Here is a 24,299-nt window from a genome sequence, read left to right on the forward strand (position 1 = left end):
TAACAACCTTGGCAGTGGCTGCCCCTGGGGAGAGCAGTGGAGCTGGAAGAGAGTGGGAAGGTGCTGGCGTGTTTTAGACTGTCTACCTTTGTGATGTTGCAGTCTTTTACCGTGAGGATATATTCGTTTATTACTTACATATTTTTTTTAAATCTGAAGAAAAAAGTAGGGTAGATGAGCCTAAATCACTCTGTCCTAACCGTATGGTTTAGATAAGGCTGGGCTGGGACAAGAAATGGAGATGGTGACAAAAAGCAGCGGGGAGAGGGGAAGGGGAAGGAGGATGTTTAGTACTGGGACTGACCCTGCAATGCCGAGTAACAATCAGTGTTTTTATAGGGTACGCTGACTACAGAGTTTCTTTCCTGAAATTCCCCTTCCTTTGGTACAGTTTAGTTACGTATTTGAATTGCTTGTGAATGAAGGGCTCTATCGCATGGTAAAGGGCACTCTTAGAAAAGATGGAGGAGGGTTGAGCATTTCTTATTCCACTTAAACAAATGTTCAGTTTTACTGTAATGTTCACATAATGTTCATGTTAGGGACTTCTAACTGGAGAAGACCACCAGAGAGATGAGGGCCATTGATCTTTTCACAGTTGTTCCCCATCATATAGAGGGAGTCTTGCATTTTAGAGAATGGTGTTGTATCTGAGCTTCTGCGGTCACAAGTGCAGTTTTGCTTTCCAGGGGAGGGTCATTGTGTCTTAACAAAGAGTCAACTCTGAGAAGGACCCATAACCCTGTCTTCTGTTCCCCTAGGGCAGCAGTTGAAGAGAGATATGGCAAAGATCTGCTCAGCCTCTCTAGGAAGAAGCCGTGTGGACAGTTTGAAACCAAGTATGTACCAAGTTTTTTTCTGGTTTCCAGGTTGGTTAATAATGCCCGGGAGCCCCTTTGCTTCAGCAGACAGAGTTACCAGGAGGTTGAAAAAAAATTTTTGTTTTTTTGGAGATGGGGTCTCATTATTTTGTCCAGGCTGGGCTCAAACTCAAGATCCTCAGTCAGGCACAGTTGCTTATGCCTGTAGCCCCAGCACTTTGGGAGGCCGAGGCGGGTGGATCACTTGGGCCTAGGAGTTCAAGACCAGCCTAGGCAACTTGGCAAAACCCCATCCCTACTAAAAATAGAAAAATTAGCCGGGCGTGGTGGCCCATGCCTGTCATCCTAGCTACTTGGGAGACTGAGGTGGGAGGATGGTTTGAGCTCAGAAGGTAGAGGTTGCAGTGAGCCGAGATCGCGCCACTGCATTACAGCCTGGGTGTCAGAGCAAGACTCTGTCTCAAAAGATTTTTAAAAAGCGATCCTTACCCGTCAGCTGTCCAAGTCGCTGGGACTACAGGCACGTGTCTCTGTACTTGGCCTAAAAAAAATTGCAATTTTTTTTTCTTATGTTCAATTGTGAAAAATCAAGACAAACAGAAAAATGGCTAAAGTGGACTATGAAGCCACGACCTGTTATTAATACCGTCTAAGTTTTTCTTGAAGTCTTTTTATATGCATACTTTTTCAATGATAGAGTTATATTATATATATTTATACTAGAAATTTAATAGAAGGGCTTCTTGTGTGTGTGTATGTATGTGTGTGTACTGTATGTGTGTGTGTGTTTTAGAAGCAAAAGAAGAAAAGAGGAAGGGCAATGTCCTATTTGTCCCCATTAGGACCTCTGAGGGGACACAGACTTCTGGGCATCTATGCAAGTATTGATAGCAGAGGTGCCCAGAGGGCTGTGTTGATATTATTTTATAATGTCTATCCTAAGTAAAATACCTGTAAAATTATATATAAAATATAAAATTACACATGTATTTTTTGGTTTGTGATAACTATAGGAGATTTTGCACCATTTAAAAAAAAATTTTTTTTTTTTTGGAGGTGGAGTTTTGCTCTTGTTGCTTAGGCTGGAGTGCAGTGGTGCGATCTTGGCTCACCACAACCTCCGCCTCCTGGGTTCAAGCAATTCTCCTGCCTCAGACTCCCGAGTAGTTGGGATTACAGGCATGCGCCTCCATGCCTGACTAGTTTTGTGTTTTTAGTAGAGATGGGGTTTCTCCATGTTGGTCAGGCTGGTCTCGAACTCCCAACCTCAGGTGATCCGCCTGCCTCGGCCTCCCAAAGTGCTGGGATTGCAGGCGTGAGCCACCGCGCCTGGCAAAAAAACTTTTAAGTTTAGGGGCACATGTGCAGGTTTGTTACATAGGTAAACATGTGTTATGGGGGTTTGTTGTACATATTATTTCATCGCCCAGGTATTAAGCCCAGTACCCATTAGTTATTTTTCCTGATCCTCTTTCTCTTCCCACCCTCCACTGTCTGATAGGCACCAGTGTGTGTCGTTCCCTTCCACGTGTCCATGTGGTCTCATCATTTAGCTCCCACTTATAAGTGAGAACATGTGGTATTTGGTTTTCTGTTCTATTTTAGTTTGCTGAGGATAATGGTCTCCAGCTCCATCCATGTCCCTGCAAAGGACGTGATCTCATTCTTTTTTATGGCTTCCTAGTGTTCCGTGGTGTATATGTACCACATTTTCTTTATTCAGTCTATCATTGGTGGGCATTTAGGTCAATTTCATGTCTTCCTTGCATCATTTTATAGTTGTCACCACCCATGTGAGATTTCTGTACCATAATTTTTATTTTTCAGTCATTCATTTAATACTTTGAGGATACAGAAATGACCAGGACATGGTACCTACGTTAGGAATACACTCCCTCTTATACAAGGCTGGTTTCCTTGGTGTCCTATGGCAACTCACACTTAGAAGGGTTTCATAATTGGTTTAGTGCCCTGCTATCACCATTCTGAAATTTTTAATAATTTATAAACAAGGGGTCTCACATTTTCATTTTGCAGTAGGACTCACAAATTATGTAGCCAGTCCGACTCATTTGAAAAGTTCTAGATTCCTTCCCCAATATGTTGAGGGAGGGTTTGGAGAAGGAAGTCAGGCTTTCTCTCTGCAGACCTAACCACATAACATACTTTCCTGTATCCTGCTCTGGCTGTGCTATCAACAGAGATGCCCAGAGATCTGTGTCCCCTCAGAGGCTCTAATAGGGACAAATAGGACATTGCCCTTGCTCTTGTCTTCTCTTGCTTCTAAAACAAACACACATACAACACAGATACACACACACACACACACACACACACACACACACACACACACACAGACTCGTCCTAGACCACAAAGAAAGGTATTGAACTACTGAGGAGGAAAACATTGGGAGATATTGAAAATATTAATAGTTACATAAACCTAAAAATCTTGATACCCTCAGACATAGGAAATTAGCACAAGGAAGGTTTATTTTTTCATTGATTAATTATATATTTTTGATGTTTTAAATGAAAATTTAAGAATCAGCCAGGCGCGGTGGCTTACACCTGTAATCCCAGCACTTTGGGAGGTCAAGGCGGGTGGATCGTGAGGTCGAGAGATCGAGACCATCCTGGTTAACATGGTGAAACCCCATCTCTACTAAAAAATACAAAACAAAATTAGCCGGGCGTGGTGGTGGGTGCCTGTAGTCCCAGCTACTCAGGAGGCTGAGGCAGGAGAATGGCGTGAGTCCCGGAGGCGGAGCTTGCAGTGAGCCAAGATCACGCCACTGCACTCCAGCCTGGGCGACAGAGCAAGACTCCATCTCAAAAGAAAAAAAAAAGAGAGAGAGAGAAAAGAAAATTTAAAAATCACAGAAAAGTTAAAAAATGAGCATAGTAAGTAGCTATATAGCTATATACCTATCACCTAGATTTTGCAGTTACTCATATTTGTCACCAAGATTTTATAATTATTAACAATGTAAATGCTTTAAATTTAAATCTGGAATTAGCTCTTTCTCCAAGAATACTTGGTTCCATTCCTTTTAGTGATTAATTATATTTAGAGATCAAATTTTCAGTTCTTTTTTTTTTTTTTGAGTCAGAGTCTCGCTCTGTCACCCAGGCTGGAGTGCAATGGCGCTGTCTTGGCTCACTGCAACCTCCACCTCCCGGGTTTAAGCAATTCTGCTGCCCCAGTCTCCCGAATAGCTGGGATTACAAGCACCTGCCACCATGCCCAGCTAATGTTTTGTATTTTTAGTAGAGGCAGGATTTTACCATGTTGGTCAGGTTGGTCTCGAACTCCTGACCTCAAGTGATCTGCCTGCCTTGGCCTCCCAAAGTGCTGTGATTACAGGCATGAGCCACCGTGCCTGGCCCAAATTTTCCGTTTTAATGTTGATCATTGTCACAGAGGCATCATTGTATGTAGGCCCTGGCAGGGAACGGATTTTAAAAGTATGAGTTCATACTGATATTTCCAATTCTAATTTAACTTTATAGGGCTTTATGTAATGTTTAAAATTTTATGTTTTTATTTCTTTCGTCTTATATTGAAGACCTGACAATATTAGTATAATTATCTGCTTTATTTTGTTATATATATAAAATTATTTTAAGATAATACAATATTGCTACTAACAATAAAACTTCTGAATAAAGCTTAACATTTCTTTGCAGTTCCTTTTGATCTTAGACCATGTAGGTCACTTAAACATTTACTTTCTCTGTGTGATTATGTAACCAATTTTACTTATAGTTAAGTTTATTTGTTTCAGTTTATTTTAAATTATAGGGATTGTTTTCTTTTTCCTGTTTGATTTAGTTTTATTTTTTGAATATGTAAAACATTTGCATGTCCAAGGGTCCAAAGTACATCAACTTAGACAAGTTTCACTGTAATTAAAGAATGGTTTAGAACATTTCATGGAAGATAAGTGGGTCAGTTGACCAAAAAAACTTTTTTGTTTCTAACGAAAGCATAAGCTGTTGGCAATATACCCAGAAACTTTTGAGGTGATGTGATGGAAAATGGCCATATTCTCTCTACTACTTCCTGCAGAAGATACTTAACGGAATGAATCTGACCCGAAATGATATTTCTTATATCCTTACATGTTTGATGTTTGCCTTGTTATTTGGTAAATTCAGAGAGACTGTAACACAGTTCTTTTCTGTTGCTTGATAAAAGCCAGTCAGTTTTCCTTCTAAGAGTATACCTCAGAGAGGAAGTAGTAATAAGATAGGAGAACTGGGATCCTTTCCAAGGCTGAAGTGAAATGCTGTTTAGGTGACTTGTTTTTGTCACCTCATGACATGATCTTTAGGAAGATGTTCTAGATGACAGCAGATTTTTTTTTTTTTTTTTTTTTTTTTTTTTTGAGATGGAGTCTCACTCTGTCACCCAGGCTGGAGTGCAGTGGCATAATCTTAGCTCACTACAACCTCTGCCTCTGGGGTTCAAGCAGTTCTCTGCCTCAGTCTCCTGAGTAGCTGGGATTACAGGCGCTCACCACCACGCCTGGCTAATTTTTGTATTTTTAGTAGAGATGGGGTTTCACCATCTTAGCCAGACTGATCTTGAACTCCTGACCTCGTGATTCACCCGCCCCGGCCTCCCAAAGTGCTGGGATTACAGGCGTGAGTCATCGCGCCCAGCTGGATGATTTTGCTTATCCAGGGACTAGCTAGGATCTTCCACCTCATTGGCTACCCTGAGAGACTCAAGCCTGTGACGGGACCTGTTAGGGCTTAAGGCCAACGTCCTTTTAAAAAGAGTTGTAGAATAGTTTCCTTTTCCACAGTCAGGGAGAACACCGTGGAGAAGAGAGGGTGAATGTTGCTAGGCCACCATTCCCATGGTTCAGATTCCATTCCTGGAATGTCATTTTGTCCTGAACATGAGGAATGACAATGAAGTGATGATGGGAGACAACAAAGCGATGACAAAGGAAATGAAAATGGGGCTGCTCTTTAGGGGCCCTTCAGTCAGTCACTGTGGTGGGAGAAAAGTTTTAAACTTGGGACAGACAATTTTGCTGGAAGGCTGGCCTTTCAACCCTATGACTCACTATAGGGAAATAATCCCAGTTGTATCTCCTATCATATCCGTCTTTTTTTTCCCCATACTTTGAAGACAAATGAGCATCACTGAAGAGTGGGTTTATTAGTTCCAGTTGACCATTGGTGCATTTGTTTGGATATGGACACTTTTATTTTTATTTTTGTTTTTGAACTGGAGTCTCACTCTGTCGCCTAGGCTGGAGTGCAGTGGTATAATCTTGGCTCACTGCAACCTCTGCTTCCAGGGTTCAAATGATTCTTGTGCTTCAGCTTCCCAAGTAGCTGGGATTACAGGCATGTGCCACCATACCTGGGTAATTTTTGTATTTTTAGTGGAGAAGGGGTTAAACCATGTTGGCCTGGCTGGTCTCGAACTCCTGACCTCAAGTGATCCTCCCGCCTTGGCCTTCCAGCGTGCTGGGATTACAGGGGTGAGCCACTGCACCCGGCCTCAATATGGACACTATTATAATGCATTGTACACCTTGATAAATTGTATCATAAGATGGGTAAAGTGAATGGAGAATGTGCACTTAGACTGTCCTGCTTAGTGTATTTGTAATAGCTGGTGCAAGTGTTCATGTGAGAAAAGGCAGAGAGAAAGAAGAACGTTTGTTTTGAGATAGAGGGGGGAAAGTGAGGTAGTTGGGAGAAGGGGCCAGTTGGAAAATGCAGGGCCTTTAATTTCTAAAATAATAGAATTTTCCATATATATATATATATATATACACACATATCTAAAATGATGCATGATCTTATGCTGCTGTGGTAGGGGACTATGAGTTAACAAAATCCCAACCCTGTTTGGGTAGGTTGAGCGAGCACAGTCCACAGTTCCATGAGATCAGCCTCCGTGAGAGTAGCAGTGAGCAAGAAAATTATCTGGGCCAAGGCACCTCTGAGGGGGTTCACTTAAGGAAGTGTAGGTTGGGGGAGAACTGAAATAATGGGCAAAGCCAAGTTGATTATAAGGGAGAGGATGGGGGAGATTGAGAGAAGGTATGAAAAATGAATCACGGTCTTCCATATCCACAACATGGTAGACTAGATATTGGGAAGCCCTCCCATCGTAAAACACTTAAAATGCTAGTTTAAAATATATTTTAATGACTTAAGATAAATATATGACTATGCTGTCAAGAAAGTAAGGAAAATCCTTCCAGGCCAAAGATGAATCAAAGGTGTCTTTCAGTGCTCACTTAGCTCTCTGGATTCAAGCTTTTCTTCATCTCCTAAATCCCAGAGAAAGCGTGGAAACCAGAAGAGAAATAATGTCTTAATGAAAAGCTAAACTAGAGAAAAAAATCTCAATAAAAGATATCAAGTCATGCCTGTAATCCCAGCACTTTGGGAGGCCGAGGAGGGCAGATCACTTGAGGTCAGAAGTTTGATACCAGCCTGGTCAATGTGGTAAAACCCTGTCTCTCCTAAAAATACAAAAATTAGCTGGGCGTGCTGGTGGGTATCTGTAATCCCAGCTACTTAGGAGGCTGAGGCAGGAGAATTGCTCAAACCCAGGAGGCAGAGGCTGGGTGACTGTGTGACCGAGTGAGACTGTTGCAGAAAAAGAAAAAGATAAAAAGGAAAGATACCTCTCTAAGCCTTGATTATAAATGATGGAAGAGGTTGTATCTCCTGAGAATCCGTAATTACAAGCCAGTTATCTTGCAGATTTGGAGCTCCAAATTACCAAATTTCATCAGAGTGGTCTGAAGAATCCTAAGCTAAAAATTTAGTTTAGAGTGGTCCTGAGTGTCAACAGAAGCAATAAATAGCAGAATTAGACATGCAAAGATTGTAGATACTAGAACTAACAGATCTAAAAAAACAAGTATATATAGTATATTTAAAGAAAAAAAAAGAGTGAATTAAGTGCATGAGTAGGGTGACTTTCAGAGGTATCCAAGAAATTTTGAAAGGGATTCAGATAGAACTTATATAAAGAAAATAGAAAATACTTAAAATAAAAATTCAGTATATGAGATGCATTAAGTAACACATTAACTATAATTGAAGAGGGAATTCAAAAATTAGAAATGAAAAAATCAGGAGAGACTGGGGACAGGGTTTGGAAATGTTGATCAAAGGATACAAAATTTCAATTAGGAGGAATAAGTTCAGGAGATCTATTGTACAACACAATGACTATGATAATAACAATGTATTATATTCTTGAAAACCACTAAGAGAGTAGATTTTAAGTGTTCTCACCACAAAAAGTGTAAGTACATGAGGTAATACATATGTTACTTAGTTCTATTGAACCATTCTACAATGTACATATTTCAAAACATTGTTTTGTACACAATAAACACATACAATTTTTATTTGTCAAGTAAGTAAATACATTTCAAAAAAGAAAAGAAATTATCTGGAATTAATCACAGAAAAAAATCAGAGGTTAAAAGTAAAGAAAAATTAAGAGACGTGGAGAATAGGATGAGAAGTTCAATGCAAACCTAACTAGAGTTCCAGAAGAGAGAACAGAAACAATGAGAAAAAACTTCTAAAGCAACAGAGCTTAACCATTTTCTATAATTGATGGGAGCCATGAATCTTCAGATTGAGGAAGCAAAATAAATCCCAAGAATGATAAATTAGAAGGAAATTCACAAGCACACAAGAACAGTCAAACTGAGTAAGATCCAAGTTAATGAAAAAGTCCTAAAGGCATTCAGAAAGAATGATTACCTACTAAGGAACATTTATTAGCGCAACAGCTGATTTTTCAACAGCAATGATGAAGTGAGAGACTGCAGAATTATGTCTTTAAAGTACTGAGAGGAAATAACTATCAACCTGGAAAAATTATTTTTCTTGGATAAATTATTTTTCAAGAAAGAAGGAAAAACAAAGATGTTATCCAACAAAAAATTAGAGTTAACTATGAGCAGATCTTCAATAAAGGAATTTCTAAAAAATATACTTTAGGAAGAAGGAAAAAAATCCGGGACAAAAGGTCTGGAGTGCAAGAAGGAATAGTGAGCAAAGAATATGGCACATATGGATAAATCTAAACAGTTTATAAATAAATGGTATTAATGTCAACTTGGGTGATTTAAAAAATAAGATGGAGCCAAAATATTGGACATTGAAAGCTTATAACTTTTTAGGAAGGATAATCAGGGTTAAAACATTCTTAGGTATTTTATTGCTGAGGGTAAGTAAAATATTAACTTTGAGTAAGCAGATTCTTCCCCTGTCAAGCCACCAGATGAGAATGCAGCCTGGCCAATACCTTGATTGCTGCCTGTGATACTCTAAGCACAGGATCCAGCTAAACCATATTCAGACTGGCAATCCACAGAACTGTGAGATAATAAATATGTGTTGTTTTATGCTGCTAAGTTTGTCATGCAGCAATAAAAAAATGGATACAATTTGTTTAATGTCTGTCTCCTCCATTAGACTCTGAGGTCTGGGATGAGGTCTGTCTTGTACAATTGATTTACTAACATCTGACACAATGCCTGGCCCCTGGTTTATGGTCAATAAATATATGATGATTGATTAAATGAATGTAAATTAATGAAAAAGGAGGCAATCAGGACTAGGTTTGAACCCTTCCTTTGTTGCCTTGTATTCATATTTTGAATTGCTGTACTATTTACTTACTTACTTACTTATTTATTTATTTATTTATTTATTTTGAGATGGAGTCTTGCTGTGTTGCCCAGGCTGGAGTGCAGTGGTGCGATCTTGGCTCACTGCAACCTCCACCTCACGGGTTCAAGTGATTTTCCTGCCTCAGCCTCCTTGTCGTACTTTAAAGAATCACTGGTATTCTTATGAGAAAGGGTCATAACTCCTATACTATCATCGGAGACAATGAAACACAAAGAGTTTTGGCATATTGCTCTCCCCAAGTGAACAGCTGAAGAATTTCTTGTGCCTGGGATTGAGGAAACTGGACTTAAGAAGTCTCGGTCTTTTGCTGTCTCTCTAGCTCATGGGCAAAAATTGGTCTGTAGGTCCTAAGTTAAGATATAGGCAGAGAGAAGCATGCAAAGGCATTATAATAAGATTGTGCAGAGAATTTCCAGAACTGAAATTATATATGTACTTGTCTTTTTAGCACCCTGAAGCGGGCCCTTGAAGTCTTCAAACAGCGTAAGTGATTTTTTAAAAAATATATGTTCACTGCCCTTGACAACCCCTTTTTAAAAAATATATATTCACTGCCCTTGACAAACCCTGTGTCTGTTGTCAAAGGTGTGTTCTAATTTGAACAGCAGTTTCATAGTGGGTCAAAAAAAATTAGAGCAACTCCTCAGGTGAGACAAAGTGCTGCAGGCTTGAAATGAACTGGAGAAGCTACACACCTGCACATCTTGATGTGTGTTTGCCTTACTCAGAGCCGTGCTTCTCACACTTGCATTAGCATCAGAATCACCTGGAGGGCTTGTTATTGACACGGATTCCTGAGACCCATCCCCAGGGTTTCTGATTCAGGAAGTCTGGAGTGGGGCCTGGGAGTCTGCGTGTCTCTCATGTTCCCAAGTATTGCTGAGGCCACTGGTCCAGGGACCATGCTGGGAGAATGGTTGCCTCAGAGAATTGTCTATACTTCTTGGTTCTAAGACGGAGACACTGTCATCCAAGTGCTCCTCCACACCCACACCTGCCAGACTGTCTAGCAACCTAACCTCTGGTATGTTCTTATGCTCAGTCTGGCTTCCTTCTCCCAGAGCCATCTCTGCAGGGCTTCAGACTTTGGGACTGTGTTGTGCGTGTTTTGCCATTTCTCCCAGATCACCAGACATTTGTATCCGGAATAAAGTGAACTACAGTAAGCATCGAAGGAAGTATTGTCACTATTCCCTCACCTCTTACTCTAATCTGCCTGTGACCCCACCACTCATCTGGAACTGCCCTCTCCAAGGACACCAGCAACCTTTGGGTCACTAAGTTTAGGGGACAATTTTGGGCCTCTTCTAGCTTGACTCTTCAACAGCATTCAGCACTGTTGTGCATTTCTTTCTTCTGGAAACCAGCATCCCTCTGACCCCCTTGGATTTTTCCTGCTTCTCTGGCTACTTCTGTATCCCTTTCTATATTGCAGGTCCTCAGAACTTGGTCCTAGCCCTTCTCTTCTCAGTCTGCCTAGATAAACATCCTCATCCCTGACACCAGCTATCATCTTTTCTTTTTTTTTTTTTTTGAGACGGAGTCTCGCTCTGTCGCCCAGGCTGGAGTGCAGTGGCCGGATCTCAGCTCACTGCAAGCTCCGCCTCCCGGGTTCACGCCATTCTCCTGCCTCAGCCTCCCGAGTAGCTGGGACTACAGGCGCCCGCCACCTCGCCCGGCTAGTTTTTTTATACTTTTTAGTAGAGACGGGGTTTCACCGTGTTAGCCAGGATGGTCTCGATCTCCCGACCTCGTGATCCGCCCGTCTTGGCCTCCCAAAGTGCTGGGATTACAGGCTTGAGCCACCGCGCCCGGCCCATCTTTTCATAAAGAATGTACAGTTCTAAATTTTCAGTCCCGAACTCTCTAAGGACCAGAACTTACATCCTGTTGCCTACTTAATATTTCTTCTTGGGTGTTTCAAAGGCACCTTAAATTCAAAATATTTGCAGCTGAACTCATGATCTTACAGGCTGATTGCCTAAGGAAGTTTGAGATCTGTTTATTTTTATTTTTTTAAAGTCAGGGCATCACTCTATCATCCAGGCTGGAGTGCTGCACAGTCACAGCTCACTGCAGCCTCACACTCCCAGGGTTAAGCGATCCTCCAGCCTCAGCCTCATGAGTAGCTGGGACCACAGGCATGCACCATTACGTCTGGCTAATTTTTTACTTTTCATAGAGATGGGGTCTCACTGTGTTGCCCAAACTGGTCTTGAACTCCTGGGCTCAAGTGATCCTCCCGCCTTGGCCTCCCAAAGTGCTGAGATTACAGGTGTGAGACACTGTACTCAGCCATTGAGATCTGTGTTTTTAGAACCACATCCTGTTGTTTCCTTAAGAATTCTTATTTATTTATTATTTTCTTCCCAGGGTCAGGATGCTATGTCCTAAAAATGATCTCTTTTGGCCCAGTGTGGTGGCTCACACCTGTAATCTTAGCGCTTTGGGAGGCCAAGGCGGGCAGATCACCTGAGATCAGGAGTTCAAGACTAGCCTGGCCAACATGGCAAAACCCCATCTCTACTAAAAATACAAAAGTTAGCCAGGCATGTTGGCATGTGCCTGTAGTCCCAGCTACTCCAGAGGCTGAGGCACGAGAATCACTTGAACCTGGGAGGCAGAGGTTGTAGTGAGCAGAGATCTTGCCACTGCACCCCAGCATGGGCGACAGAGTGAGACTGTTTAAAAAAAAAAAATCCCTTCTTCAGCCTCTCCTTCAGCGTCTTAAGAGGAGAAACCAGTGGGAAGTTCCCTCATGTTTGGATTTATTTTCTTGTTTGGAATGGGGCATTCTAATTTTATCATACTTCTTGAGAGTGGTAAAGGCTAATTTAGAAAGGAAATAGAAAGTCTTTGGAAACACCAGTGTCACAATTGTCAGAGTTCATCTCTGTTGGGGTGAAGTTCTATTTCCCTTCATCTTTTTGAGGCTGAGGAGTCATTTTCTTCCTGTGTTGGTCGTCTTTGCTTTTCTTGGTATGAGAAATTATTATTTATTGGTATGAGTCTGGAGGGGAAATGGAAGACGTAAGTCATAGTGTCCTCAGCATCCTTTCTTAATTTCTCAGTTCTCATTTCCACTTGGTGGCCTTTGGTTATAACTGCAACTTGGAATTCAGTCAACAGATTTTTATTTAGTTCCTATTATTCTAATGTGATGACAAGCAGAAGTTGGGCGATCCAGGGTGGGACCCTGGCACTGTGGTTTTCAAGGGGTCCTATCCAGTTCTAATATTCTTCAGGCCTGTTACTCAGAACCTGCCTCTAAAGCTTTCTGTTTTTCAGAATACCTGGCCCTTCCAAGCTAAGAATTTTAACACAGCATAGTATGTTTAATACGTGCCTAAAGTGTTTCTGTAGCTCACTGAGTAGTTCTAGACGTTTGTAAATGTTAGCTCAATATTCATTTTAACGTTTTCATAGAAGGTGTCTTCTTCCCTCTGTAACTTGTCAGTGAATACATTTCTCAAGGTAGAGACAGTATCTTTTCACGTCCCTTATATGCACTGTAAGGCCAAGTATGGCGTGGCCCAAGGTCAAACCTCAGCATAGGCTGGGTCTCCTAAAATTTTTTTTTGCCTTTCCTTTACTTGTTTTCTTTTTCTAAAAAAAATAAGTTTTATTTTCTTATTAAAATAATATATATATTTATCTTAAAAATTCAAACGAGACAACTAGCTGCAAAGAAGATAGTAAGCACTGGAATTTTCACTTCTCAGTGATTGTCTCCAGACAGTTTAATGCAATTAAACATATATATGTAGAGTATATATGTATTTATTCATATACGGAAATAGTATTATACCATGGCAGTGATCTACAATTTCTGGGATGGGGCCAGATATGTTTTTATATTGTTTTTAAAATGAAAACGATCATTTTAAAATCATGCTAGTAGTTTGGTGTATATCTTTCCAGACCTTTCTCTGTGAATTTACAACTCTCTCTCTCTCTTTTTTTTTTTTTTTGGGGACGGAGTCTCGCTCTGTCACCAGGCTGGAGTGCAGTGGCGCGATCTCATCTCACTGCAACCTCTGCCTTCCGGGTTCACGCCATTCTCCTGCATCAGCCTCCTGAGTACCTGGGACTACAGGCGCCCGTCACCATGCCTGGCTGATTTTTTGTATTTTTAGTAGAGATGGGGTTTCACCATGTTGGCCAGGATGGTCTCAATCATTTGACCTCGTGATCTGCCCACATTGGCCTCCCAAAAGTGCTAGGATTACAGGTGTGAGCCACTGTGCCCGGCCAACTGTCTCTCCTTTAATTGTAGATGCACATATATATATAGACATGAATGAGTTTTTATGCTGTTATACTATACATATCTCTCTATAGTTTGCTTTTTTACTTAACAATATATCGTAGACAACTTTTCATTTCAATTAATATAGATCTGCCTCATTCTTTTACATTTAAAAAATTTTGTTTCTAAAAAATGCCAAATTTCCTCCAGAAAGGTTGTGCTGTTTTTTTTTTTCCAACAATGATGTTTTGTTCCATGCTTGCCAATATCAAGAATTTTTGTGCTTTAAAAATTTTGCCCAGTTGAAAGGTTTGCATTTTAAAGTTCTGCATTTTTTTTTCAATAGTTTTAAGGCTGGGTGTATTTCCAAATGTTTATTGGCCATTTAGCCACTCTTTTTTGAATTTCATGTTCTTTAACTGGTTTTTAAATACTGGAATATGTATTTTTCTTTTGATTTTTGGAAGCTCTTTGGATATAACTATTTGCTCTTTGTTATGTAAATTGCAAATATGTTTCCAGTTTGTCATATATCTTTTAACCTTCTTCAAGATTGTTTTGATACCCACAAGTTTACATTTTTTTCTTTGATCAATCTGACCATCTTTCAGTCTTTTTAGCTTTATCTGTCAGTCTTTTTAGCTTTAATGCCATGCTTTGATTTGTTTTCTTAGAACAAGAATTTATTCTTTTCTGTTACAAAGGCAGGCCATGCTCCTTGAAAAGATCTTAAAAAATAAGGGGAAAAATCACAAATAATCTTTCTACCCAGAGATAACTATTGGTAACCAAAATTTTGGCATATGACCTTTCTTATAAATGTTCAGGCTTATGAGACATTAGAGATAGAAGGAACCTTAGAGGTCATCTACAGAGAATGAAGAATCAGGTTTGAAATTGTGGTGGCGTTGGTAATGTCTCCTAGGATGTAACCTTCATGAAATGGGATTTTGGCTGCTTTTCTCCCTAGTCCTGGGCACCTTAGGTTAGTAACAGTTAGCGGTAGGAGGCAAAGCCAAAGATTTTCTAGCTCTGACCTTGGTGGCCAGGGCAATGCTGGACGTATGGAGAGGTTCAATAAATGTTGGTGACCAAATGAAGTGATGTTGATTTTACCACTTACTCCAGTATTTTGTATATACATATTTATTTTGTATGATTTTATGTATTTTAATTCAGACATATGTAGACCTTGATTTTTTGAAATTCTTTTTTGCAGAAGTAGACAATGTGGCACAATGTCACATTCAGCTTGCACAGAGTTTAAGAGAAGAGGCCAGGAAGATGGAAGAATTCAGGGAAAAGCAAAAACTACAACGGAAAAAGGTTGGATTTGCATATGTGTTAAGGTGTTTCCTTTCCTCCTGTAGAAAACTACAGGCTTGTTTGTTCGTTATACTCCTCAGCTCAGCTCCTACCATCATGCAATCATGACCTGAGACATTACTTATTGGAGTCCCCACGTGGGGACTCAATCCAGATGGGTATATGCATTTCTATACCCCAGGCCAGTTGTCCTTTTTTAAAGTTCATGTAGGATTCAGGGGTCCAGCTTGCATTCCTCTTCTTTTCAGGTCTACTGCCACTATTCAGACTATGAATGGAAAGGGGAAACCCTCTGACTTCAATAGAATCTAGCACATCCCAGCTGGAGGGCTCCCAAACCACACTCCTCATCCTGGACAAGGCAATAGGGGAAGGGAGAAGTAGTGGAAGAGTCCCGCTCCCCCTGAAGACCATAATGTAGTCCAACTACTCTACTGTACAAATGGGAAAACGGAAGGCCTGGGAACTCCAAGTCCTTTTGTCTTCAAAGCAGCTTTACATAGGCTCTTTTTCATTCATGAGATTTACTCTGACCAACTACATGGAAGAAGACAAGGGTGAACAAGAGTTAACAAAACTGACAAATGTTTGGGATCAAGAAAAGAAGTCCAGGTTTATATCAAAGTGTTAGTTAGACTAGACCAGCCACAACTCTATTCTTTTCTATTTTGTTCCTGAAAACCTGGATATTCAGGCTGATCCTGCAGCCATGTAGGGTCCTTATAGAATTTTTTTCTGTGTCTAGTTTTCAAGACTGGAACCTGGGCCTCACATAGGAGACAAGCTCTCCTCTATCTGGCACCCAAAAATGTCTACCCAGGTCTCCCAGCACAGCTCTGCGTGACTTTCGGTGACCTCTTTCACCCTTCCTGGGGGTCCCTTTGAAAACCTTTTCTTATCCTGGGTCTGAGCTTGCTGTCTACAATGAGCATATCCGATAAATAGCCAGCTGTTAAGGCTGATTCTACCCTGACCTCAGTCACAGCAACTTTGCCTGTGGCTCTAAGTTGGAGTCTAGGTCTAGCTTCCCTGGCGGCCACTGGCCTCTATTATGGGAGGCAGCATCCTGAGAACCTGCCTGCCTTACCCTTATTGCTGTTTCACCAGCTGCCTTTAGCACACTACTGCCTCTTCCATCTCACACCTGTACTTGTGCTGTGCCTTTTACCAGGAAGGAAGGGTAGAAATGAACATGGGAACACTCTGTCAGGTGCTTTGACATATTCTGTCAAGCTTGATGTATCAGGTTTGAGGAGTGCCTCTGAAAAAAAGGCTCTGAAGCCTTTTTCAGAGCAGAAATAGCATGTGTATTAAACCCATTGGATGGTCAGACCCTTGTGGCTGACATAGCCAGGACTGCTCACCCCTCTAGGGGAATTATAACTTTTCAGAATCAAAAATGCCTTAGACAACCAGAATCTATGCACACTTGATTTCCCCTCAGAGGAGAGGAGAATCATTTCCTTGCATGTTTTCAGTGCCCTTGGTAGCCCTAGTCCTTTCAGGGAGAGTTTTGTTAATTTTGCAAGGTTTCTGAAACTTCCTCATCCTAATACGCTACACAGACCAAATTATTTTAAGCTAGACCTGAACTCTGCTGTGAACTATGTTAAGCAATTGCGTAAGTCACCTGTGCTCAGTCCCCTGCCACCCTCTAAGTTCCCTTTATTCTGTGTGCTCTCTACAGTGGGAAAATGCCTTCAGAGCTAGCTTTCTTTGAGAAGTCCAAATTTTATTAATAAAATTGTAATTACTTCTGTCAAAATGAACTCTGGGTTTTACCACTTCCGTATTTAGCTAGTTGTTTTTTTTTTTTTTTTTTTTTAAACATAAAACTTTGGGAGAAAATGTGCCAACTCTAACTTCTCATTTTTCACTGGTCAGATGCACGCTTTGGTCTTTCACTTCTTGGAAATTAAGCCATTTCCACTTAAGGAAAGCCATCAGTTGGTTTCTTTCAGTAAATGAGGGCACAGGAGGTGCAGGCCCTGGAAGGGCTGGCCAGAAGTTCGTGGTGTGCTCCCTCGCAGCTAATGTTTTATGAAGGTGGTGACCAAGACGTACACGGTCATCCTTCTCTCACTAAGCATGAGAGCAGGGCCAGACAGGTGGATGTGACCCAGGAATCATGGTAAAGCCTGATATGCCTTACATGATGCAGGGAAGGAGGAAGACACCATCTGAACACACAGTGGGAACACGTAATGTCATCTGGAGGCTTGGGAAGGCCTCCTGGAAGAAGGACATTGATGCTGAAACCACTGGGGTGAAAGGCTGTACAGAGGAGTGAGACACTCACCCCAGGGGATTGGCGGGTAGGAGCCATTCTCAGCGGTCTTGACACTTGAGGGTCATGAGGTTTCTCCCCCAGTCCATAACTGTCTGTAGCATGACAATGACAACACATGATCAGACACTCTGTCCTCTGGTGCCCACATGGTTTTATCCCCTCAGTTGAGATTGGGATGGTCATGGGAGAGTTTCGTGCTGCCTGTGTGGAGAGCCATCTCCAAAGAAAGGAACCTCTGTGGTTCCAGAGGCGATGCTTCCAGTTTCTAGAATACAGCTTAAAGCTGAGCACGGTGGCTCATGACTGTAATCCCAGCACTTTGCCAAGGTGGGCGGATCACTTGAGGTCAGAAGTTTGAAACCAGCCTGGCCAACATGGCAAAACCCCGTGTCTACTAAAAATACGAAAATTAGCCAGGTGTGGTGGCTCATGCCTGTAATCCCAGCTACTCGGGAAGCTGAGGCAGGAGAATCGCTTGAAACTGGGGTGGGGGGTGAGCAGAGATCATGCCACTGCACTCCAGCCTGGGCAACAGAGTGACACTCTGTCTCAAAAAAACAAAAATTAAAAATGAAAAAATAGAATACAGCTTGAGTGTGAGTAGAGAGAAAAATGGGCTATGAAGCAGCTCTTCCAATGGTTTCTCTCAGGGTTATAGGGCCACTTGCAAATCTCTTCCTTTCCCCTGTCTTGCTTTTCCTCATCCTATGACAGATTGTTGTGTTTTTGCATTCCTTTGTGTTGTCAGTAATAAAACCCAATCATATTTCCACTGGATTTGGTCTGAGCAGAAAGTCTGAGTCTCAGAAGAGACACTGAGGAGCTCTGAAAGGGCACCTTTGTCTTACTGGGGTCACCACAGATAAGTCACCCTATAAGTGAATATGGACGTAAGGACACGTAAATCCAGGTAGTGTAGCAGACAGAGCTGGACCTGCTGTCTCTGACACTAACTCACGAGTGACCTCGAACAAAGCATCTCACCTCTTGGGCTCCAGGGTCCACGCCTGTTAGGTTAGGGAGGTGGAGGAATGCTTTCGAGACTCCTGCCAAGTTTCAAAGGCCAGGAATCCATGAAGGCAGAGAGAGGAGTGATAGGAGGTGAACAGACTTGGCTGCTGGTGGAATGTTGCAGCCACCTGAGAGGTGTTTGAAGCAAGTGTTATGTAGAACTACAGGTAAGGTGGCCTAGGTGGGGCCACAAAATATAATACAGTAGCAACTCCCAACTGTAACAGTGGCCATATGTGTATTTAGACTAGAAAAGACCTTGGAACAGACTAGCGTTACTAACTGATCTGCTCTGTGTAGCCTGGGAAAATCGGTAAAGATTATGAAATAAATAAACCCAGCTTCTCCTCCTGGCAGAGGGACACAGTCATGCATGTGGACTGCAGGTTCCTGACTGCAGTGGCAGGGATCTGCCATGTGACTTTTCATGCTGGGCTCCTCTTGGAACCTTGTCTATTCTCTATGTCTCTGCTGTCGCAGGCGAATGGCCAGCACCTGGCAGCTGACTTTCACGTGGGCTGGAAGATGACTGCTGGATTCTCTGAGGGCTCATCTGAAGCTCCTCCAAGGGAATTTCATGTACTCCACAAAGCTCATATTTGAAGTGAGACCATTCCCAATATTCCATTCAGATATCTTCAGAATTCTTCAAACGATGTTTGTGTGTTATAGTAGCAGACAAAAACTTAAGTTTTGTGTGTCTGAAAGGAACTACATTTGGATTGTATTTTCAATATTATTTTGGCACAGTGTTAGTGTCATTGCTCATTTTGAATTATTGTGTCTTTTCGTTGTTTACAGCTTGGTTTTACAGAGCTATCATAAGGATAATGATAGTCTAGGGTAACAGTGAGAAACAAGGGCACTGGGGTCAGGGCTCCTGGGTTCAAATTTCAATTCTGTTACTTGCTGACTGTGTTACTTTGGGGTATGTTAATTAACTTCAGTACCATCAGGAAAATGGGAGAGAGAGTACTCACATAGCTGTGATGCATGAAAACTGCTTAGCATGTAAGTGCTTGATAAATGGAAGCTACTACGATTATGTCTGGGAGGTACATCTTTATTATTAACACCATTATTTTCAATAACAAGTATTAACAGCACAGCCACAATAAAAGATTTACTCCCAGCGAGGCATTTACCTCACTTGGATGGGGTATAAAAAGTAGCAGGGCTGGGCGCGGTGGCTCACGCCTGTAATCCCAGCACTTTGGGAGGCCGAGCCAGGTGGATCACCTGAGGTCAGGAATTCGAGACCAGCCTGGCCAACATGGTGAAATCCCATCTCTACTAAAAGTACAAAAATTAGCCGGGTGTGGTGGTGCAGGCCTGTAATCTGAGCTACTCGGGAGGCTGAGGCAGGAGAATTGCTTGAACCCAGGAGGCAGAGGTTGCAGTCAGATGAAATCATGCCACTGCACTCCAGCCTGGGCGACAGAGCGAGACTCTGTCTTAAAAAATAAAAAAATAAAAGAGTAACAGAACAGTTTCTTTTAGTTGTCTGACAAACTCTTTTTTCCTTCATACTGACCGGGCGCCCTGATGGTCATGGATGTGTCACTGATGGGCTGCAGAAGTGATACAAGTACCGAATTTAACTGTGCTGATGTATACTTAAAGAATAAAGACCTCCTTTAAAATATAAATGGCACTTTAAGAAAAGTTTTAAAATTCCTTTTTGAAACCAAAGTTCCTTGATTCCAGATTTTACCCAAGAGACTGCTCTGAGTTGATCAGTGACTCTCCACGGTGTCTGAGAGTTCAGGCTTTGGTGTTTGCCTGTACAAGTTCAAAGATGGGCCCCATTATTCGCTAGGAATAAGACCTTGGGCACAATGTTTGGTCTCTCTTTTCTGAAGATTGTGAAATGTGGGTAATCATTTTGAACACTTAACCCTCCAGATAAACTGCTATTGATAATGATTTCTGTTTTTATTAATGATTTCTGTTTTTATTAATAGTGCTTATGATCTCTCTACAGACAGAGCTTGTAATGGATGCCGTCCATAAACAGAAGAGCTTACAATTCAAGAAAACCATGGATGTGAGTCACATTTTATTGTCTTTTTTGGGATAATGGTGACATTTTCTGAAATCCTGTGCTGTGTATGAACATATTCCTACTCAAATAATGTTTCAAAAATGTTATTATTTATTAGTGCAGTGTTTTAGGGAAAACAACCTTAAATGCTTTGGGTTTTCTTTTTTGTTGTTGTTGTACATATTATTACATCCAGAGATTAAGCTCAGTACCCAATAGTTATCTTTTTTGCTCCTCTCCCTCCTCTCCCTCTCCCTCTCAAGTAGACCCCAGTGTCTGTTATTTCCTTCTTTATATTTAAAGTTCTTATCATTTAGCTCCCACTTATAAGTGAGAACATATGGTATTTGGTTTTCTGTTCCTGCATTAGTTTGCTAAGGACAATAGCATCCGGTTCTATCCATGTTTCCTCAAAAGACATGATTTCATTCTTTTTTATGGTTGCATAGTATTACATGGTATGTATATACCACATATTCTTTATCCAGTCTGTCGTTGATGGGCATTTAGGTTGATTCCGTGCCTTTGCTATTATGAATCTTGCTGCAGTGAACATTCACGTGCATGTGTCTTTAGGGTAGAATGCTTTCTATTCCTCTGGGTATATACCGAGTAATGGGATTGCTGGGTCAAATGGTAGTTCTGCTTTTAGTTCTTTGAGGAATCTCCATACTGCTTTCCACAATGGTTGAACTAATTTATACTCCCACCAACAGTGTATATGTTTTTGTTTTTTTAAGGCCTTGGAAAGATTGAAAGTGACACTGATAGTGGAAATGCAACGGGGTTATCTTTCTGGTAACCCAAGAAAATATAGCAAGTCAGTTCGAATATTTTAGGCAAATATATAAAAACATATATAGTGTACAATACCTTTATCTTGTTGAATTTGCAATTTTACCCTGTTACTATTTTGAATCTTGATTGCTTACCTATTTTATTGAGTGATCCCTTTCTGTTTTAAGGTATCTGAAAATTATAAAAACCGGCCGGGCGCGGTGGCTCAAGCCTGTAATCCCAGCACTTTGGGAGGCCGAGACGGGCGGATCACGAGGTCAGGAAATCGAGACCATCCTGGCTAACCCGGTGAAACCCCGTCTCTACTAAAAAATACAAAAAACTAGCCAGGCAAGGTGGCGGGCGCCTGTAGTCCCAGCTACTCGCGAGGCTGAGGCAGGAGAATGGCGTAAACCCGGGAGGCGGAGCTTGCAGTGAGCTGAGATTCGGCCACTGCACTCCAGCTCGGGCGACAGAGCGAGACTCCGTCTCAAAAAAAAAAAAAAAAAGAAAATTATAAAAACCTTTCCTTGAAGTAATTTGTTTAAAAACTGCTTGGTAAGATAGAGATTGGACAAGTTGCTAGAAATCTCTCTCTAGCTTTTATGAATCTATTGACTCTGGATACAACAAACTCTGTTATTAGAACATGTATGACTCCATCTTGATACAGAAGTATCATCATGATACTCTATGAGTAGGACATAACAGGGAAGTGTTACCAGGTTGATAACATATGCAATCTGTTTTGCTGCATTCTTTTTCTCTTTGATGCAGAAATCCCTCAAAAACAATTGATAAATAGGGAATGATGTCAGTGTAATACAGAAATAGTGTTGGTTGATAGATGATTTTTCCCAGACCTTTATATTTTAAGCAATCTGGGGCAAGCTTTTTTATAATTAAAGAGAAAGGCTTATCCAAATATAACTTTCTGGTTAGGTACAGTGGCTCACGCCTGTAATCCCAGCACTTTGGGAGGCCGAGGTAGGTGGATCACCTGAAGTCAGGAGTTCAAGACCAGCCTGGCCAACATGGCAAAACCCCGACTCTACTAAAAATACCAAAAAAAAAAAAAAAAAAAAAAAAAAAATTAACCAGGCGTGGTAGTGTGTGCCTGTAATCCCAGCTACTTGGGAGGTTGAGGCAGGATAATTGCTTGAACCCAGGAGGCGGAGGTTGTGGTGAGCCGAGATCACACCATTGCACACTCCAGCCTGAGCAACAAGAGTGAAACTCTGTTTCAAACAAAACAAAACAAAACAAAACAAAAACAGCTCTGAAAGGTGGAGAGAAGGCGGCACACTGGCTAGTGACCTTGGACTCAAAGAGCAACCTGACAAGGAGTTCCCTGGGCTTTCTTTTTGCCTCATTTGTCACAGGCTGAGTGCCAAAGAAGCAGGCATCCCAGAAATGCCAACGATCATACACAAAATAATAATAATAATTTTTATTAATAATAAAAATAATATTTTTATTATTATTAATAATAATTATTATTTTTTTAAAAGCTCCAAGAAAAGCCTGTTCTCTCCAGCCAAAAGACCAGAAAAGGGGCAGCCTAGCAGGACAGAAACTTTAGAAAATAACCATTGTACTGCAGCCAAACACCACATAAAAAAAACGGGGGCCCCACCTCCACACATCAGCAAAGGCCAAGTGGAGAGTCTAAACTTCCACCACACCAGGCTGTAGAGAGCACCCAACTCCCCTGCCAAGGTGGCATCAGAGAACAAACAGGGAACCAGGACTTTCACTCCCACCAGGAGGTAACAGAGCCTCCTCTACACAGTGTCAGTGGGAACCATGTGGGGAACCCTGATTCCACCTGCACCAGGAAATAATGACGTACACCCTCTCCCTGCTGGGATGTTGTCCAAGGAGGTCTAATGGAGAATGAGAACTTTAACCACTTTCCAGCAGTAACTAGGTCACACACACTCTGTGGTGTCAGTGGAGACCAAGGAGGGGAAACCTGGACTTTCACACTCACATGGCAGTAATGAGATGATGCCTCACCTTCCCCTGCTGGAGTGGTGTGCAGAGGAAGCTAGCTAAAACAGAAGCCTTAAATAAAACCCACAGTGTTGTAACGTAATATCAAAAATTCCCCCAAATCAATCGAATATCACTCTTCATACCAGAAAGATACGAAACTGCTGGAAAAAAAAGACAATCAATAGATGCCAAGATCTAGATAACAGAGATGTTGGAATTATGCGACGAAGATTTTACAGCATTCATTACAAAAATATTCAGCAAGCAATTACAAAGACAATTTTTTTGAGATGGGGAGTCTCACAGTGTTGCCCAGGCTGGCCTTCAATTTCTGGACTCAAGTGATTCTCCCACCTCAGCCTCCTGAGTAGCTGGAATTACAGGCATGTGCCACTACACCTGATTCACACTTGAAACAAATGAAAGAAACAAAGAAAGGACTGGCAAAGAAATAGAAAAGCTCAGCAAAGAAATAGAAGATATAAAGAAGAACCAAATGGAAATTTTAGAACTGAAAATATAATAATCAAAATTTTAGAAAACTCATTATATGGGCTTAAGAAGAGAATGGAAGAGACAGAAGAAAGAGTTGGTTAACTGGAAGACAGAATAATAGAAATTACCCGACATGAACAACAGAGAGAAAATAAGCTGAAAAAAATTAACAGAGCCTCAGGGACTTTTTGCACTATAAGAAAAGATCTAACGCTAATGTGTCTGTGATGCTAGAAGGCGAGGAGAAGGAAGGTGGGCTGAAAAAGCCCAGCTTTAAGTCATTATTTGAAGAAATAATGGCTGAAAAATTTCCAAATTTAGCAAAAGACATAAACCTACATATCCAAGAGACTGATTAAACTGTAAACAAGATAAACCCAAAGAAATCCATACCAAGACGTATAGTCGAACTTCTGAAAACTAAATGAGAGAGAAATGACACCTTAACTAAAAGGGAAAACCTAAAAGGGAAAACCAGTGACAGCAAATTTCCTATTAGAAACCATGGAGACCATGAAGAAGTGGCCCAACATATCACATATGCTGAAAGAAAAGAACTGTTAAGACATAACCCTATATCCAGTGAAA

General features: G+C 41.3%; 1 protein-coding gene across 1 annotated transcript in view; it reads left to right on the forward strand.

Moving 5' to 3' along the window:
• The window catches only part of LOC105499584 (proline-serine-threonine phosphatase interacting protein 2), a 96,787-nt gene that overhangs the window by 52,906 nt on the left and 19,582 nt on the right, over positions 1-24,299 (forward strand). Inside the window, exons 3-6 of the mRNA XM_011772225.3 lie at positions 762-839; positions 9,970-10,004; positions 14,990-15,096; positions 20,382-20,444. Coding sequence (XP_011770527.1) covers positions 762-839; positions 9,970-10,004; positions 14,990-15,096; positions 20,382-20,444 — 283 coding nt within the window. The remainder of the gene's footprint in view (positions 1-761; positions 840-9,969; positions 10,005-14,989; positions 15,097-20,381; positions 20,445-24,299) is intronic.

This window comes from Macaca nemestrina, chromosome 19 (assembly GCF_043159975.1).
Source record: "Macaca nemestrina isolate mMacNem1 chromosome 19, mMacNem.hap1, whole genome shotgun sequence".
In the NCBI taxonomy this organism is placed as follows: domain Eukaryota; kingdom Metazoa; phylum Chordata; class Mammalia; order Primates; family Cercopithecidae; genus Macaca; species Macaca nemestrina.